This window comes from Pseudophryne corroboree, chromosome 2 (genome assembly GCF_028390025.1).
Source record: "Pseudophryne corroboree isolate aPseCor3 chromosome 2, aPseCor3.hap2, whole genome shotgun sequence".
NCBI lineage: Eukaryota > Metazoa > Chordata > Amphibia > Anura > Myobatrachidae > Pseudophryne > Pseudophryne corroboree.
The window spans coordinates 701,534,093-701,553,816 of record NC_086445.1 but is presented as its reverse complement, the minus strand read 5'-3'; the positions used below and the strand labels follow the sequence as shown (position 1 = coordinate 701,553,816).

The window sequence follows — 19,724 nt, the reverse complement described above, 5'->3', positions numbered from 1 at the left end:
ATTGTAGCGACATTAACACCACAGATGCAACTGCAGCAAAAGATGCAAAGAAGGCGGCAGCTGCATCCAATTCAGGAAAACTGAGGCGTGATCCCGCCCTCTTGAAAGACCACACCCCCTTGACAGACCCCGTCCCCCATTAGGACTGCTTCCATAAATTTCCAGTGCTGGTTTTCAATCCAAACTGCCCCTGGGCACACTGTTGTGAATTCTGGCATAAAACATTGTGGTTCACCTCACAGCTCATTGCCTAGCAACAATAATGCGCATTGTCAGCCCTGAACGTCCTACTTGAAATAGCACATCAGATAAGTGTAGCTCACTAGTGAAGGGACTTTTGAGTGTAGGGTCCAGGTGCAAAAATCTAATTTGGGCCCCACTCCTCCACCCCAACCCAAATTCACATTAAGCCACATGGCAGTGGGTGATAGCGTAAGGTAGAGGTAGGCAGATGTTGACGTAGAGAGGCAGGGTGCAGAGTGCAGGGTGAGGCAGAGAGTGACAGCAAAAGGCAGGGGCAGGCAGAGGGTGACAGGGGGGGAGGCAGTGGGTGACAGGTGTGCAAGCACAATGTCCTGTGTGGTGTGAAGAACAGGAGGCATGTACTGCACTTTCCTTAGTTTGGCACTCAGTCAGACAGTCTCTGACAGCACTAGCTACACGGGCTATGAGCTGTCTTTAATTCACACACAGCAGTAAATCAAAATAATGTACTGCCGTCTGTTATTTAGATGCAGTAAGTGGCTGTGATTATTAGCGCTGATAAGTGGCAGGACTCCTCTATCAGTCCGGCACATACAAGGTCAGCACTGCCTCTCTAAAGTAAAGGGCAGGCCCCTTAGGCAGTGGGGCCCACTCATCTGATATTGCTCAAAATAGTCTGAGGGGGGGAAGCCAGAGGATAACTTATTGCTGGTCTGGAAAGCAGTGGGCCCCCTAGTCCTCAAAGGCCCCTGGTGCAATGCACCTGACAGTTCCGCCACTGCAGATCACCATAGAAAGTCATGCATTTACTTCATTGAATATTTTTAGGTTTTAATTATGTTACAAAATAGTTCATTATCTGGTACACAACATCATTTTATGTTAGTATGTTTATTGAATTTATCACTGACAAGTGGTTTACTGACATAGACTGCTCCTTCTTCTGTTTATGCCCAGTTACAGCAATTGCAGCTGGTATCAAACACTAAGCCTGATTGGCAGGCCTGCTGGTATGTTTTCCCATTCAGACAGTTATAGAAACCATTTTTGCTTGTTGGGTTTGGGTAAAGACCATTTGATTTTCCAGCACAGAAACTGCTGCTGCCACTTCCAGCACCACTGGCAGGGGTTGTAATTGAAGTCGTTAGACCTGCTGATGTATTTGGTGCTGCTGTTACTGTTGGTGAATTACAATCTGCATGAGGACAAATTAAATATTAATACATGCATATATCATTCTTAGAAAAATACTTTTATACATTACAACAGCATTCCATAAATGGCATATATATATATATATATATTTTTTTTTTTATATATATATATATATATATATATATATATTTGAAATACATCCTAAAGTACTTGAGCATAACATTTACTAGAACACTAAAGGCATTATGTGGCAACTTGACAACTGCAGCACCATTATAGGGCATCTCTTGAATAGTAGGCCATAAATCAAGCTAACAAATAGCATTTTTTTTGTATAGCTTTAACGGTGACTATTTTGACCCCCGACGATAAAAGTTAGAATACAGGATTTCCTATAGTGGCTCCATTACTAGCATACTTACTGATGCATCTCATATCCTGGCTTGTTCGGCCAAACGCCCTCTTTACCCCACACTTTTAAACAGTACTCGTGGGCTACTGGACTTAAAATTCAGAGCACATCTAAATAAAATGTGTTTGCAGACGCAATACATATACATAGATTTTTAACACTTACTTGGGAAAGAAATTCCCAGAGCTGATTTCAGTGTGTTCATTAAAGGGTATTTCCCTTGGCCACAGAAAGTCCCACTAAAGTCATCCAAGGGAAGAGCCCATACCATAGCACCTCCAAAGTTATTCTTCAGCAGCCACTCTGCCTAGTGTGAGAGAGAAGACATATGACATTCATTACTGGGCAAGCAACTCTCCTCAGCCTTCTTTGCCCATTTATCATACTTTATGCAGTTCTTCAACAAGTGTTGTAATTTAATGGACATTTAAAAACATGAATTTGTTTACTTATGCATCCTCTGATGGGGTCAGATTTATAACTGAATGCTTGTTTCACATTAAGGGGTCAATTTACTAAGCCTTGGATGGAGATAAAGTCGCTGGAGATAAAGGGGGTCATTCCGAGTTGATCGCTCGCTAGCTGTTTTTTAGCAGCCGTGCAAACGCTAAGCCGCCGCCCTCTGGGAGTGTATCTTAGCTTAGCAGCAGTGCAAACGAAAGGTTAGCAGAACAGTGCTGACATTTTTTCAAGCAGTTTCAGAGTAGCTGCAGACCTACTCCTTCCTTGCGATCACTTCAGTCTGTTTAGTTCCTGCTTTGATGTCACAAATACGCCCTGCGTTCGGTCAGCCATTCCCCCGTTTCCCCAGGCACGCCTGCGTTTTTATCTGGCATGTCTGCGTTTTTTAGCACACTCCCAGAAAACGGTCAGTTACCTCCCAGAAACGGTATCCGTTCACATGGTCGACCATGTTATGGTCGACAGTCATTATGTCGACGACTATTGGTCGACATTGACATGGTCGACATGGACACATGGTCGACACGTGAAAATGGTCGACACATGAAAGGTCGACATATGAAAAGGTCGACATGAGTTTTTTAACTTTTTTTCTTTTGGGGAACTTTTCCATACTTTACGATCCACATGGACTACGATTGGAACGGTAAAGTGTGCCAAGCGAAGCGGTAGCGGAGCGAAGGCACCATGCCCGAAGCATGGCGAGCGAAGCATGCCATGCGAGGGGACGCGGTGCACTAATTGGGGTTCCCAGTCACTTTACGCAAAAAACGACACAAAAAAAAAGTTAAAAAACTCATGTCGACCTTTTCATATGTCGACCTTTCATGTGTTTACCATTTTCATGTGTCGACCATGTGTCCATGTCGACCATGTCAATGTCGACCAATAGTGGTCGACCTAATGACTGTCGACCATAACATGGTCGACCATTCATACCGGAACCCCCAGAAACGCCCCATTCCTGTCAATCACTCACCGATCAACACAGCGACTGAAAAGAGTCGCTCGGCCTTGTGTGAAACTGCATAGTTTTTTGTGAAAGTACGTCACGCGTGCGCACTGCGGCCCATACGCATGCGCAAAAATTTTGATTTTTAGCCTGATCGCTGCGCTGCGAACAATGGCAGCTAGCGATCAACTCAGAATGACCCCCATGGTCATAATAAGCATAAGAACAATGTTTCCCCATAGTTATTGTTTGCTCTCAAAATTAAGTTCAAACCAAGGGGTCTATGGGGATTACTCAGGTTTATTTGAAAACCAGAAAGTAAGCAGATGGGCCAAACCATGGGGGTAATTAAGAGTTGATTGCAGCAGCAAATTTGTTAGCAGTTGGGCAAAACCTTGGGGGTCATTCCGAGTTGATCGCTAGCTGCTGTTGTTCGCAGCACAGCGATCAGGCTAAAGAACTGCATTTCTGCGCATGCTCCGCAATGCGCACGCGCGACGTACGGGTACAAAGCCCGTTGTGGTTGTGCACAGGTACTAGCGAAGTTTTCAGTCGCACTGACGGTCGCAAGAAGGTTGACAAAAAGGAGGCGTTTCTGGGTGTTAACTGACCGTTTTCAGGGAGGGTTTGCAAAAACGCAGGCGTGGCTGGGCGTTCGCTGGGCGGGTGTATGACATCAAATCCGGACACGAATAGGCTGAAGTGATCGCAAGCGCTGAGTAGGTTCAGAGCTACTCAGAAACCGCACAAACAGTTTTTGCAGAGCTCGGCTGCACATGCGTTCACACTTCTGCTAAGCTAAAATACACTCCCCAGTAGGCGGCGGCATAGCGTTTGCACGGTTGCTAAAACTAGCTAGCGAGCGGTCAACTCGGAATGACCCCCCCATGTGCACTGCAGGTGTGACTGATATAACATTTGCAGAGAGAGTTAGATTTGGATGGGTTATTTTGTTTCTGTGCAGGGTCAATACTGGCTGCTTTATTTTTACACTGCAATTAAGATTTCAGTTTGAACACACCACACCCAAATCTGACTCACTCTGCACATGTTATATCGCCCCCCCCCCCCCCCAGCAGTGCACATGGTTTTGTCCAACTGCTAACAAACTGCGATCTACTCTGAATTACCCCCCATGTGCACTGCAGGGGGGGGGGGGGGGGTGGCAGATGTAACATGTGCAGAGAGAATTAGATTTGGGTGGGATGTGTTTAAGCTAACACCTAAATTGCAGTGTAAAAGTAAAGCAGCCAGTATTTACCCTGCACAGAAACTATATAACCCACCCAAATCTGACTCTCTCTACACATGAGATATCAGCCCCACCTGCAGTGCACATGGTTTTGTCCATATGCCTCCTTTTTATGTATGCAGCGGGATGTAGTTATGCTTAGTTGCGTTGGTCACCCCCACCGGGCATCTAAAAGCCGAAATCTCTGCATCGGTTTGATGACTGCCGGTCTCTTGACTGTCGGTCACACGAACCCAACCCTGCTAAGCCTTGGACAGCTATAAAGTACCAGCCAATCAACTTTTAGCTGCCATGTTACAGGCTGTGTTTGAAAAATTACAGTTAGGAGCTGGTTAGCTGGTACTTTACCTCTGTCCACTTTATCACTCTCCAAGGCTTAGTACATAGAACATTTAAGCTCTTAACAACCAGCTCCATTACAAAGTCCCAGACCCTATAAATTTCATACAGTTACCACTCATTGGGGTAAATTTACTAAGATGGGAGTTCTATTTAAAATGAGATGTTGCCCATAGCAACCAATCAGCTTCCAGGCATTATCTTCTAGAAGGTGCTACATAAATGAGAAGTAGAATCTGATTGGTTGCTATAGGCAACATCCCATCTTAAAATGAACTCCCATCTTATTACATTTACTCCTTTGTATTGCTTAGGAGGAGTACCTGTAATGTATCCTAGAGGTTCCCAAACTCCGCCATTACAGTACAGGTTTTAAAGATATCAGTGCTTGAGCACAGCTGATTTAAATAGTACCTCAGTCAATTTGATTTAACTATCTGGATTCAAGTACGGATAGCCTTAAAACCTGTACTGTAATGGTAGAGTTTGGGCACTGTTTTAGCCTTTAGGTGCTGTGATTTGGTTCTCTCTGTTCACCTGTTGTAATTACATGTTAACAAGGTCAAATGAAATGCATTCCTATTCATGAATGTTTGTGCATTTTCTAGTATTGTCCTTGCCTGTTCCTATGTTTCTATGGGCCTGTTCCTATGTTTCTAGGGTGAGACTTCTCCATAGAAGTATTTTTTTTACAGGTTACGCTGAATTCTACTGAAGAAGGAGACTGAAGGGCTACAGTATGTGTCAGAATGAGTGTGAGTGTGCCAGTGTTTTCAATAAACTTTTACTTTGTATTTTAATATTTCTTTTACAGGGGGTCTACAGGTACCAACAGACCCTTTAATGCCTTGCATGCTAGTGCTTGTGGTTCTCCAAGTTCCAGCATGTGGGGGAGGATTGCTAGGAACTATTGTTCTACCTGTAAAAGACAATATTAATTCTAATTCTTACATTTAAAAGTTATCAACTCAGCACCCACTGCCCAGGGGGGCTGGGGATAGCCCTTTATTGTGGGGGTCATCACTCCCCCAGGAATCCCTGGCCAGGTCTGATTAGTTGGGGGTAATGCTAAGTATCAATATATATGTGTTTCTCGGCTTGGCATTATCTCCCTGACTAGTGGAACTCGGTGCTGGTTTCACAAATATGGGAGACATCTTTTTCCCAGCCATATTTTTTAAACCAGGACCAGTCCAAGAGCCTGGTCCTAGTTCTTTAAATACAAGGGGATCTCAGTAATATTTCCCCCTGTATTTTTAGAAACAGGACCTGCTCAAAGAGTCCAGGGCTGCTTATGCTTATGGGGGAGAACCTCACACAGTTTTGTTTTTCTATTTTAAAACATTTTTAACACAGAAGTACTGCACAGTACGCGCTGATCTGTGCAGGCTTCTCTAACACGCTGGTGAGAGGGACGTCTATTTGAAAAGTGCATTTTGATCCGAGTTTGCTCTATTCACGGGTGTGTTTGCAGAAATTATTCTAGATAAATTCCTGTGTTTCAGTGTTGTCTATGGAAAGTACACCTGAGTTTGGTTAATGGTGTATTTGGTCGTATGTCCCTATACACCCATGTTTTGCACATCTGTGTTTGGTCTTTGGTAAATTTCCACATTTGTAAAAATGGCCAAATACACAGAGCTCAGTAAATTTACCCCTTCATGTCTAAAGGGTATTATACAATTGCAGATGGCAAAAAGTGAATATAGATGTTGTGGCAACTTTTGCAGAAACAGTAAAATATAGCAAAGCATTACATCCATATGTGTTACTGTATGTTATAGAGGTACGTGCTAACTTAAAAACACATTGTAGTTCCCATAGTATATACCTGTAAAGACAAAACCACCTATTTCTTTCAGTCTGAAAGCAAGCTATCCATAAGTAGCAGTGTTTCAGTTACAGAAATGAATTCTCAAAGCTGACTTGTGCATCTGTTAGGTCTATAGCAAAGAGCACCGTCAGAAAGAAGCAGAATTGGTATTCATTCAGAAATTTTTTACTTTACTTTTGTTATCCCTTTTCTATTTACAGAGCTTTCAAAGTTTCGAAAAATCCCCTATGTCAGGAGACTAAAATTTACTGTGAAATAATAAAGTGTTTGATCCATGAATGCAGACATGTTTAAAGACAAATATACTGGGGTGCAGATAAAGAAATATGTAAAGAACTTGCATAAGCAATGCCAGCCTTCTAAGTTCTACCAAAGGCTGCATAGCAATGATCCTGATTCAAAGTGAGTACTACACCAATAATAATAATTGTAGCTTTTGTAGTATGAAATGGCTCTAAGAACAACTAATTCTGATACTTCTCCTGGAGAGGTAAGACTGGGGGAGGGAAGGAGCATTTTGAGGTAGACTGAGGGGGTAATTTAGATCTGACCGTAGATGTGCTAAATTTAGCACATCTACGATCAGTTTCTCTGACATGCGGGGGGACACCCAGCACAGGGCTAGTCCACCCCGCAAGTCAGGCCCCCCCCTGCAAGGGTGCAAAGGCGTCGCACGGCGGCAATGCTTTTGCACCCAGCGAGTAGCTCCCTGCCTGGGCAGCACGCAGCTTCCCGCTGTGTTCCGGGTCGCACCTGCAATGGTCAGGACGCACCTGCATTGTCCGAACCGTGCCCCGCCAATGGCGTTCTAACGCCATTGGCACGCCCCCTCCCACCCGCGTCCACCACTGCTTGTCAATCAGGCAGAGGCAATCGCAGCCCTGAGATGCTGTCAGCATCTCACCGGGCTCCCAGGGTGCGCACACACAGTGCGCCTGCAGCGTGAGCGCACTCCACAAAGAGATTCAGACTGCGATCGCTGCCACTGCAGCAATTCAGTCTGAATTACCCCCTGACCTGAGTACAGTAAGGACATGTTTTCACACTTGTAGAATGGGATACAGATGCTTATACTTAAAAAACATAATTTATTCACTTGTAAAAAAGTGCTGCTGTGTTTTCTTTTATCTGAAATAGATAGATAGCTGTTTCTGATACATTAATAATCAATACATATTTTGCCAACATAAATGGCTATAAACACAGGTGTAAATGTATGCGATGTGTGTCTGACATAAACCAGCATCATGTGCTACTAGTGCCAACCTGCCCGTATTTTGCGATAGTTGCAGCATTACATAGTGAAAGCAAACTGCGGCCAACTCTGCAACAGCCACAATGTTTCCCTATCTCTCTATACTCTGCACAGGTGCCGATTCTGTGGGTGCTCGGGCCCGGGATGATGAGCACCCACGGGACCATAGGCAGATAGTAAATAGTCGGTAGATAGTCACTGCCGGCCGGGCCGTTTTTTCCTGCTGCCGCCTCGAAGCCTATTATAGCCTGCACTCACACTGCACAAGCAGCAGGGCTGGGGAGCCACCCATACACAGTCCCCAGGTCAGGGCACAAGGGGCGGGGGGAGGGGGGAAGAGTACAGGGTGCCCAGTGTGTGAATGAGCCGCCATCACGTCACAAGCAGATCCCTGCACTGGCCACCATCCCAGTGAGTAGGCTGACTGTTAGTTGGGTGTGGAGCCGCGTGCCGGAAATTCCTTAGCCCGCGGTTCCACCCCTAGCTCACAGACAGACTCCTGGTCTCTTGCGTGTGCGGCTGCGGCATAATGCAATTACGTCATGCGGCACTGCAGCAGCCATGTACATGCCCGGCCGCCCTTGAGAGGATGCAGTGTCTGCCAAATATAATACATTATACAGTAATAAAAAATTCCTTATTATTCTAGGAGGAATGACAACTAGCATTACACACCCCTGGAAACTAGCATTACACACCCCTGGTAATTAGTATTACACACCCCTAGTAATGAGCATTACACACCCCTGGCGATGAGTATTACCCCTGGCAATGAGCATTAACCCTGGCAACAAGCATGACACCCATCAGAGCATGAAACCTCTGGCAACGAGCAAGAAACCCAGCCAATGAAACCCCTGGCAATGAGCATGACACCCAGCAAGTAAAACCCTTGACAATGAGCAGGTAATTTAAAAGTAATTAGAAGATTTACTGTAGGGCTAAATGTATCACAGGCATTGCGGTGTGTCATAATATGGTGCAAGGGGCATTACTGTGTGGGGATTAATATGGTGGAATTTTTTTTTTTCCCTGTGCTGGCCGAGGTCTGTTGGTGCAGGGTCAAAATCTGGGTAGTCTTTTCCTGTGGGGCCATGCCCATTTAGCGAGAGCATGCCCATTTTAGTGAGGCCACGCCCCTCAACAGTGGACGTCACAGGCTTAAGCACCCACCAGCAATAACATAAATCGGCACCTCTGCTGCACTAGGCCAATTTGTTTTTTGATTACTGACTGCCTCTTCCTTATTTGAGTAAGAACATGTATGTACCTTGATCTGGAAACTCTTCTGGTTGTCATATCCAACCCATTGACTTCCCTTATACGCATAGGGTACATCTTGTGGACTGTTCCATACTTCTGTAGCACCATTCAAGAAACTACAGATCTGTTTGAAAATAGAAAGACAAGTTAAGAATGGTTGGTGCTGGTAGAATACTACAGTACATCAGGTCTTTCTTCTCCCATGTCACTGGCATGCACTCTGTTAGCCAAAGAGAGTCAAACATTCCAGTGCATGCTAGGCTCCAATGGCCACGAGAATGTTTTTCAGGTACTTTGTGCTAGAACAAAAAGAAGCTTCCAATCCATGAACATGGCTCATTTAATGTTCTATTTGCACTAAAGTAAGGGTGTGTACACACGGTGAGATCCTTGCTATGGCTGATTTTCACTTACGATTTCCCTTGAACTCCCCGGAGCCCAGCACCACCGATTTTGACTAACTTTTCTTGAGATATGGACTATGTGTGCTTACGATTTTGGCTTATGTGAGATTTTGGCTTATGTGAGATGTCATTGACATGTGAGATGAACTAGATAGTACACAGATCTAGCAAGGATTGACTTGCTGCACAGTCTATCTTTTCTTGCGATGCCGACCAGGCGGGACCGCGCATCAGGATCGAATCGGGATCGCAAGGTGACTTTCACCTTGCGATCTGCACTAACTTTTCTTGCGATTTTGACTATATAGTCAAAATCGAAAGAAAATATCTCACCGTGTGTACACACCCTAAGTAATACACACCAGCATAATGTTTTTGATTATAGCAACATTTTGGGGTTTATAGATCCAATTTAACTTTGATAGAACCAAAAGCAAGAAATGCAACGCAGAAAAACAAACAGTATAGTCACTATGAGGATACCTCAAAGTATGCCATTAATCCAGCCTCCTGTGTGTATGGAGCAGAAGGACCATCACCAGTGGTTGGGGCACCAAGGCCATTGTTGGAAGGGTTAGTGAGTGTGTAGGATCGTCCATATGCTGGGAATCCAACCATGAGCTTTTCTGGTGCAGCTCCATTATTTTTCCAGTAGTTCATAGCATAATCCTAAACAATAAAAGGAGTGACAAATTTCATCGCAAGTTACCAATGACACAAGGAGAATGTACCGACCATGATGGACAATGGACAACATACCACATTGAAGTATATGTAATCTCCCTGATCAGCTGGGCCCTGGTAAAGGGGACTATCCTCTCCTGTGAATCCTTCCCATGAACCACGCAAGTCATATGTCATCACATTGATAAGGTCCAAGTACCTACAGATGAAACAGACACCATTGCAATTTCTGCACTAAAATTTGCAATTAAATCATTAGCTACTAAATGTTTCCTTGACTGATAAATCAGTTTGGTAGCTTGTATATTAATTAATTAGCATGTAAAAAAAAAAAGGTTCCCTGTAAAGGATAATGTTACCCAGGACTGTATTTACCATGAATCTACCACAATGGTTTTGTTATTTTCAATTATTTACTTTGTCTTTTGAGTAATTTTTTTACATTTCATCAAAACATTTATTTCTTTATTTTAAAAGTTGTCACGTGTATGGTGCCATGAGAGTGGGCAATCTTGTCTGCAGATGACTGTATTCGTCATTTACTGGCATTGTTTGTGCAGTTACCTGCTGACAAATAACACAAGCAGTAGCGGCTCTTGCCACAGGCAAGCAGGCTTTTTCCCCGGTGGCGCCGCTGTCCTGGTGCTGTGTGGTGCACCTGACATCATCGCGCACCGCACGGCATTGTGGGAGCAGATGCTAGAGGTCATAATTGACCTCTAGTGTCTGTGCAGTGTGCGGCGCTATGGGAGAAACGTAATGACATCTCTGTCATAGATCTGAGGAGCGGCGGCCGGAGGTGGAGGACATCAGAGCAGCGGTCGGGAATCAGGAGCGGGGCTGGTGATTTTTTTGTTTTGTTAAGTAAGCGTCTACTAGGGGCACAGCTACAGGGGGCAAAGCTACTTGGGGCACAACTACTGAGGGCACAGCTACAGGGGCAAAAACTACTCTGCTGGGGGAACAGCTACTGGGGGAAAAACTACTGGGGGCACAACCACTGAGGGCACAGCTACAGGGGGCAAAACTACTGGGGGCACAGCTACCGGGGGCAAAACTACTGAGAGCACAGCTACAGGGGGCAAAACTACTGGGGGCACAGCTAATGGGGGCAAAACTACTGGGAGCACAGCTACTGAGGGCACAGCTGCTGGGGACAAAGCTACTGGGGTCACAGCTACTGGGGGCACAACTACTGGGGGCACAGCTACAAGACACACAATGCTACAGGGGGCACAACTACAGGGGGCATAACTGTGACCACGCCCCTTCCCTATGGAGCCACGCGCCTATTTTTTGGCACACGCCTACAACGCGTGCTTAACATTTTTTCCCTATTAGGGGTGTGTGCCAATGGAAACTTTCGCCCTGGGTGCCACAAGGTCTAGAACCGGCCCTTAACACAAGTAAACCCATTTGGCTGGCTCAAAGAAACCAGATAAACCCAGTTTGCCTATAATTTATGTGGCTATTTGGCCAGATATTCATACTTTTGAGAACCAGAATCCTTGACAAGTAACCACATTCTTCTAGAAGATGCTTACTGAGATAACTGTGGAATCTGGTATGCATTTTCTATGGTGGGCTTCCCAGCAGACACTGCCGCAGACATGAGCAGACGAGGTTTGTTGGTCTGACTGGCTTCCTGCACAAATGCCGCATACATTTCCTGCAATACAATAATGTGGTATAATTGACATTGTTCCCCCTAGAGCAGATATAACAAAATAAAATGTGTGATAGTATAATTCGAATGTGGATTATACATTTGCACTCTCATTTATGTGCCCACTTATTATAGGCTACATTTATTTAACTTTTTTTATTTTTTTTGTCAGTGCAGGTGTTACCATAATGCAGGCATTCCCAACCGCGGCCCTCAAGGCACACCAACAGTGCAGGTTTTAGTGATATCAAGGCTGCAGCACAGATGGTTAAATCAAAATTACTGAGGTACTAATTAAGTCACCCGTGTTCAAGCCTGGATATCACTAAAACCAGGACTGTTAGTGTGCCTTGAGGACCGTGGTTGGGAAACACTGCCATAATGGAATCTAAGAGTCATATACAGTCTGAGTCTCCCATATCCACGATTGGGACCAGAAGTATTTTTTATTTCGTCTTTTTCCCATATTTTGGAATATTTAGGGATTTTGATAATATGTGTCTCATTTTAGATGTGATGCACAATGTAGCAGGATAAGTTGAAAAAACTTTGCTCACCTCTCTTCCATGTGTCCTATCTGCTATCGATCCTGGCGGTCGGTATCCCAGCTGTCAAAATGCAGACGCTGGAGTCCCGACATGCCTCAGAATGCCGACGCCAGCATCCCGACAATGGGGGTCATTCCGAGTTGATCGCACGTAGCAACTTTTTGCTGCTCATGCGATCAACTAGGCGGTGCCTATGGGGGAGTGTATATTAGCATAGCAAGGCTGCGATCGCTTGTGCAGCCCTGCTATGCTAAAAAAGTTTTGTGTAAAACAAGACCAGCCCTTCAGTTACTTACTCTGTGCGATGGATCCAGCAATGAAGATCCCGGAATTGACATCAGACATCCGCCCTTCAAATGCCTGGACATGCCTGCGTTCGCTGCTCCACTCCCAGAAAACAGTTAGTTGACGCCCCGGAACACCTTCCATCTGTCACTCTTATTGCGATAGCGGCATCGATCGCTTTCTTTGTTATTCTTGTCATTGCCCAGCGACGGCCATCTCTGGGCAACAACACGCGTGCACATTGCGGCTGACGCACATGTGCAGAACCGACCTGTTCGCTCCGCTGCAAAGAACCGCAACGTGCAAATGGGTCGGAATGACCCCCAATGTACACAGCATCGGTGCTGGAATCCCAATCGATAGTATGCTGGCCACCAGAGAGGTAAGCCACAGGTGGGAAGGATAGGGATAGGCTAAGGGTTAGTGTTTGGCTGTGGGGAAGGGGGGTTAGGTATAGGCTGCGGGAAGGGATGGTTAGGTTTATTCAACTGCGGGGAGGGATAGGGTAGGCTGCAGGGGAGGAAGGGTTAGATTTAGGCTGTGGGAAGGGGGGGTTAGTTTCAGGCACCACCATGGAGGGTAGAGTTAGGCTGCAGGGGAAGGGTTAGATTTAGACTGCGGGAATGGAGGGTTAGGGGGCAATAGTATTCAGCAACCCCTCCTGTCTTTTCTGTTTCCTTTGTCTGTCACTCTCATGTGTCAATATCTTCATCCTAGGTAACACGCTTATTCCCTATTTACTCTTTAGTGTCTGATCACCTGCATCTTTCTCTCCTTTATTTGCCCCAATACCTCTCTCTTCCTGCTACCCCTTAAGCACCTGCTTCTATCTCACCCTTACGACTCTCACTCCCCTATCTCACCCATTGAGTCTCTCAATCCCCTATGTCACCCCCTGCATCTCTCATTCCCCTCTCTCACCCCCTTCACCTCTCATTCCCCTCTCTCACCCCTGAAACTTCTCAATGCCTGTGCCTGCTTCCCACGATCTGATTACCTTTGTCACCCCCTACCTCTCTCTCTGATTCCCTCTCACACCCCGTCCCCTTCTTCTATCTGCAATGGGAGAGGCGGAGCTGGGAGCATTAGGTCCTGGCTGCACTGCAGTTTTAAGTTGGCACCAGATGCCAGCCAATCCCAGCTCGTGGACGGAAAGCCAATCAAAATAAGGGGCCGCTTTTTGAACCTGGCACCGATTGCAAGCCAATCGCCAATTGCGGACTGCTAGCCAATGTTTCTGTATTTTGGAATATTCCATATTCCATAAAGTCTGATGAAAAAGAGTCTTCTGCCTGGAGGAGAGGTTGCATGCCCGGCTGATCTCATTGGTAAGATTAAGCAGAAGAATGCCTGTTGTGTTCAATAGACCAGTCCTGACTGTTAATATGGATACAAATATCAATCTGTGTCATTTGCTATGAATGAGTGGCTGAAAACAAGAGACTGAGGCTGAATATAAAGATAAGTCTTTAAACATAAGTCTGTTTTTAATCCCTTAAAAGTAAGTTGGGTTCTGCCCCCATCCTTGCACAGAGTCTTTTCTGCACATACCCATGATGCTAAGCAAAAGGGTAACGCGAAGCCTGTACTACTAGTACACAAGAATGTTGTTACTGTAAAGCACAGGAGTGACTGTCAGTAAATCACTACATCAAAGTAAATCTGCCTTGAACTTTATGAATAATGGTAGATTTTGTAGCAAAGAAAGCATTATGTTCTAGGTCTTACTCAATAGTGCTAGTCAGTAAATAAGAATGATATTAAACACTGTTGTTTTACTTAGGAAACAAGATATGTTTTGTTGGTTCTGTCCTCCTATTGGGTACCTTGCATCTTTGTTTTATGGAACCATATTAACAGGCTATCTCGCTTACAGAAAAGCTTTTAGAGCTGTGGCTATGACTGTAAAATGGAGTCTGTTACCTGTAGCAGAACAGAGTACTGCTGCTGAGTCTGAGGGGGACTGCCTCTGTCTGAATCCCCGGGATACTCCCAGTCAATATCCAAACCATCAAAGCCATACTGCCTCAGAAATTTAATAACAGAATTGATGAAGGTCTGACGGTTCTGGGAATTGGATACCATGGTGTTAAATCTGTGTAAAACAAGATATAATTTTTGTAAACTAACAAAAAATTATATTGCAGTAAAATGTGTTAAATTGAACAGATAAGAATAGAGGGTAAGATAGAAAGAAATAAGAGAAGAATTGTGTTGTTATTACCCAGAGGTTCCATAGTTAAAGCCTCCGACAGAGAGAAGTGTTTTCAGTTCACTGTTGCTGTACGTGAACAAGATGAGTATGTAAGTTATACCAAGATGACTTTGTAACAGGTTTATAACATGATTGGAAGACTGTGGCTATTGTATATTATGTGTATAGCATATTACTAATGTTTCATTAGTAACATTGAGACATATTCTGAATAGAAAAATGCCAGTTGTTTTGTGCTGATGTACAGATATGTCCACTTACATCTTTGCTATTTTGCTCAATTTGGCACAACATGCAAACCACTGCTAAGCTGTTTTTCACGAGTAGCCAGTGGATGGATTTTAATTTCTTTGATTGCCATAATAGAATATGTATAAACTAACATATTAAAGAAGCAAATTAAGTAAAATCACAAGGCATGGCTAAATCTTTGAGTCTATGGCTTGCAAAACTGTGCCATACATGGCGGGATATACCAAAGATGTATGTGGACACATCATAATATGCTGCAGAACAACAATCTTTTTTTAAAACAGATGACATTGTATTCTTCAGATTTATAGGGATACAAGACACAGGCACATTAGGGTGGCAGACTTGTTTCTTATAGTCTAATTGGATTCACATTAAGATTGATTTGTGATCAGTGTGTACATGTTCAATCACCTACTGAGCCTACTGCTGGGACTCCTGTAACTTAATTGTATGGTACCCATGATCTGTGCAATTTAGTTTTGCATATACTTGGTCAAATTGGAAACACATCCAAGCAGATTTAACCATGCCTGGACAGTATTAGTGAATGAGACAAAATCTCCTATGTAGCCCAAATGAACACAGCAGCAATGCATCTGATCGTGTATATCTGGCATATGACAAAAAAAACCTGAAATTGTTGAGGCAACATAAATGAAACTGATCTAAAGTGTAAGATGCTAGACTGTCAATACATACTAGTTCTTTAAGGCATTGAAGGAAGCATAGAGTGTTGGATCGTTCCATTGGGAAGTTGCAATCTGGTTGTTAGTCATGGTGGCAAAAGCATAGATCAGGTGAGTACACATGCATGGATCAACATTGTCTGGCATATATTTGGCTGCTCCAGGGTAATACTGAGCCCAGTTGGTAAAGTAACATACCAACTTCACAGAAGAACCTGGTGAATCAGAAAAAAATAACATAGGCAAATCAAAATTAATTAAAAATGATTAACACTGCACAACCTGGACATAACCGAAGATGAACATAGCATCAATTTACTGTACATTTATCAGGTTGAACAATGCTGTGACCCAAAGATATGCTTCTCGCAGGATCTATATTCAAGTGATATGATTTGTGCACTTCCTTTCAGCTGTATCTAGATCAGTAATTACACATTACTTCATAAAATACATTGGGTGATATCAAATTTACCCGCAGTACATTACCACGGGTAATAATATCACCCGGGGCTATCCTATTAGCCCCGATAAGCCAGCACAAGCTGTGGCTTATCAGGGATTGTCACCTGCCTCAGCACCAGTAGATCCCCAGTCACTGGAGGGGTTGTCACGGCTTATTATGATTTTGTTTCGAATGCCTCTGGCAGGCAAAACAAAATCCCCGATAAGTGCCTTCTTTTTGGGTCCTCAGCAGCGGAAACACACAGGTTTTACTGAACCTGTGTGTTTTCACACAAAAAACTATTATTTTTTTTTATGGGAGATCTAATTGGATACCCCGTAAAAAAATATCTGTGAAGTTTCGAGAAAAATCACAAAAAAAGTCTGTTTTCCGTTCCCAATGCTTCATCGCAGATAATAGGATACCGGCCATTGGGGGTCATTCCGAGTTGTTCGCTCGTTGCCGATTTTCGCTATGCTGCTATTTGTTGCTAACTGTGCATGCGCATGGTACGCAGAGCACATGCGCAAAGTTATTTAACACAAAACTTAGTAGATTTGCTGGTGTTCGAGCGACGATTTTCAGTCGCACTGCTGATCGGTGAGTGATTGACAGGAAAGGGGCGTTTCTGGTTGGTAACTCAGCGTTTTCCGGGAGTGTGCTAAAAAAAAAACGCAGGCGTGTCAGGGAAAAACGCGTGAGTATCTGGAGAAACGGGGGAGTGGCTGGCCAAACGCAGGGCGTGTTTGTGACGTCAAACCAGGAACTAAACGGACAGAGCTGATCGCAGTCTAGGAGTAGGTCTGGAGCTACTCAGAAACTGCAAATAATTATTTAGTAGCAGTTCTGCTAATCTTACGTTCGCAATTCTGCCTTGCTAAGATACACTCCCAGAGGGAGGCGGCCTAGCGTGTGCAATGCTGCTAAAAGCAGCTAGCGAGCGAACAACTCGGAATGAGGGCCATTGTGTGCAGAACCATAGCATCTACTATGCAAACTAAGATTAGCATAGAACACAATTGATACTGAGGGGCCTGGATTACTCTAGCCCATAGGTCTGCAAACTCGGTCCTCATTACCCCACACAGTGCATGTTTTGCAGGTAACCCAGCAGGTGCACAGGTGTATTAATCACAGACACATTTTAAAAGGTCCGCAGGTGGAGTTAATTATTTCACTTGCGATTCTGTGAGGAGACCTGCAAAACATGCGCTGTGTGGCATAATGAGGACCGAGTTTGCAGACCTATGCTCTAGCCAGTCATATGGGGGGTTTTTGAGAGGGGAAAAGGGCCATAAAACAGTATGCTGCCTAAATACCTAGTTGGTGTTAATCAGACTCAGAATGTGTGATAAAAGCAAAGAAATGGCATTTCTACACTTTGCTACATCCCTATCCATGAATACCACCACAAGTCGGACATTTCGGAACACCTCATTATAAGAAATAGGCACTAGTCAGCTGCAGTACATAATTTTCTTTTTCAACATGACTTACCCAACTGCACATGCAGTAGGAGGGCCAAACCTGAAAGAAAAAGAAGAGATTTTCGCATAATGGAATGAATGAAATAAGTAATTGTACATTGAAAGCAGTGAATGGCAGGATACAGTATGTATGTGACAACAAAGAGAAACTCACCCGTGATAAGCAGCAGCTTGTTCATTTTCTAGCCGTAGTAGGCTGACAAGTGTGGCTGGCTTATATACAGTAGGAGTTATTCACCTCCAACTTGACCGAAACATGCATTGTACACAAAGCTTTTGTTTACTTAAAAAATATGTTTACCTCCATGGTATCAGTGACTTTTTTTATTTCAGGTCACAACATAGTTTAAGAACATCAGAACTATGTTGGATATGTCCCAAAATAAATCTGAGACGTTTACAGGGTCTTTAACAACTTAACTGACTATTTTTTTCTCAAAAACCGCTCAGAAATTGTCGGGGGTTTTTTATGAGTGAATTACGTGAAGAATATGAATTTAATCCTATCCAAAATGATTTTAGTAAAAAAAAAAAATATCATTTTTTTTTTCCGTCACGCATCGGAACATTGATCGGGAACAGCATGACCATCGGAACATCGGTAACATTGTGACTATCGCGACTTTAGTTTTTACACCATGGACAACTTCCAGGTGCACAGGGGGGGCTGGGGGAGGGGGGGGGGGGTTGTTTACACTTACCAGCGGCTGCTATTGTCTGCAGCCGCTGGAAGTGGGGGATCCTGCCGTGCTGACTGATCAGCTGTGATCAGCAGCACGGCAGACACAGGGGAGAGTGCAGGAAGACAGAGGGACCTTCCGGTCCCTCTGACAACAGCAGCAGAGGGAAGTTTCCCTTCCCTGCAGCTGCAAACACTGTCTATCTGACTGGTCGCATCCTGTGCGACCAGGTCAGATAAAGCACTTGCAGGCATGGTCGCATCTGATGCGACCATGTCAGGCAAGTGGTTAATAGTTATATGAACTATGGCAAGTTCGGAGTAAGAAAGAATATCATGTTATTTCATAAATTTCCCAATACTTTTGGAAAAGTTTTTTCTTACACTCTCTCCTCTGATATAGAAGAACTACTGTAGGGTCTAATTCAGACCTGATCGCAACAGCAAACTTTTTTTCTAATGGGCAAAACCATGGGCAGTACAGGTGGGGCAGATGTAATATGTGCAGAGAAAGTTAGATTTGGGTGGGGTGTGTTCATACTGAAATCTAAATTGTAGTGTAAAATAAAGCATCCAGAATTTACCCTGCACAGAAACAAAATAACCCACTCAAATCTAAATCTCTCTGCACATGTTACATCTGCACCACCTGCAGTGCACATGGTTTTGCCCATTAGAGAAAGATTTTGCTTTTGCAATCAGGTCTGAATTAGGCCCCATAGTTTAACCTGATCCCAGAAGTAATAAGGATTATCTCCATTACAGATCTTAGAAAGGTCTTACTAGCCTTCAGCATAGAAGGGCATTGGTGTATCTGTAATGGGTGCGGGGTGTGTGGTGCACACGGGCCCCTGGGTCCAGGGAGCTCACACGGCACACCCTGCACCTATTTCTGCATTACTTACCTTTTCCGGAGTCCATTTTCCTGTTGTCCTGCACATGCACGTAGGGAAAATGGTGGGGAATGGCAGCCATCCATTTTCCTGGAGACACGTGAGTGCTCTGGTGCTAATTTTCCCGGAGATCTGCGCTGCCGGGTGGTCTTCGAGTTGCCGGTGGCCGGGCTCCCGGCGACCAAAATACCGGAGTCGGAATCCCGACCGCCGGCATACCGACATATTTTCTCTCTCTTGGGGTTCCACGACCCCCTGGAGGGAGAATAGATAGCATGGCGCGCATAGCGGAGTACAGACACTAGAGAGGAACCGCGGCGGCCTGACGGAGCAGCAGCAGCAGCGGTCG

The 19,724-nt window shown here is 44.5% G+C and overlaps 1 protein-coding gene across 2 annotated transcripts; it reads right to left on the bottom strand.

Moving 5' to 3' along the window:
• Positions 1-1,143: 1,143 nt before the first annotated feature.
• LOC135051107 (acidic mammalian chitinase-like) lies at positions 1,144-17,982 on the bottom strand. 2 transcript variants are annotated; one of them, XM_063957275.1, is made up of 11 exons: positions 17,958-17,982; positions 17,814-17,843; positions 15,885-16,086; positions 14,940-14,996; positions 14,639-14,810; positions 11,761-11,885; positions 10,292-10,415; positions 10,016-10,201; positions 9,136-9,252; positions 1,937-2,078; positions 1,144-1,399 (listed from the first exon to the last, which is right to left on the bottom strand). In XM_063957275.1, exons 1-11 carry the CDS (start codon positions 17,980-17,982, stop codon positions 1,152-1,154), a joined length of 1,428 nt encoding a protein of 475 aa, XP_063813345.1. In that variant the 3' UTR covers positions 1,144-1,151. The 2 variants fall into 2 exon arrangements, with proteins under 2 accessions (XP_063813345.1, XP_063813344.1); XM_063957274.1 differs by lacking the exon at positions 17,958-17,982 and having other exon boundaries at positions 17,814-17,871.
• Between the last annotated feature and the right edge of the window lie 1,742 nt (positions 17,983-19,724).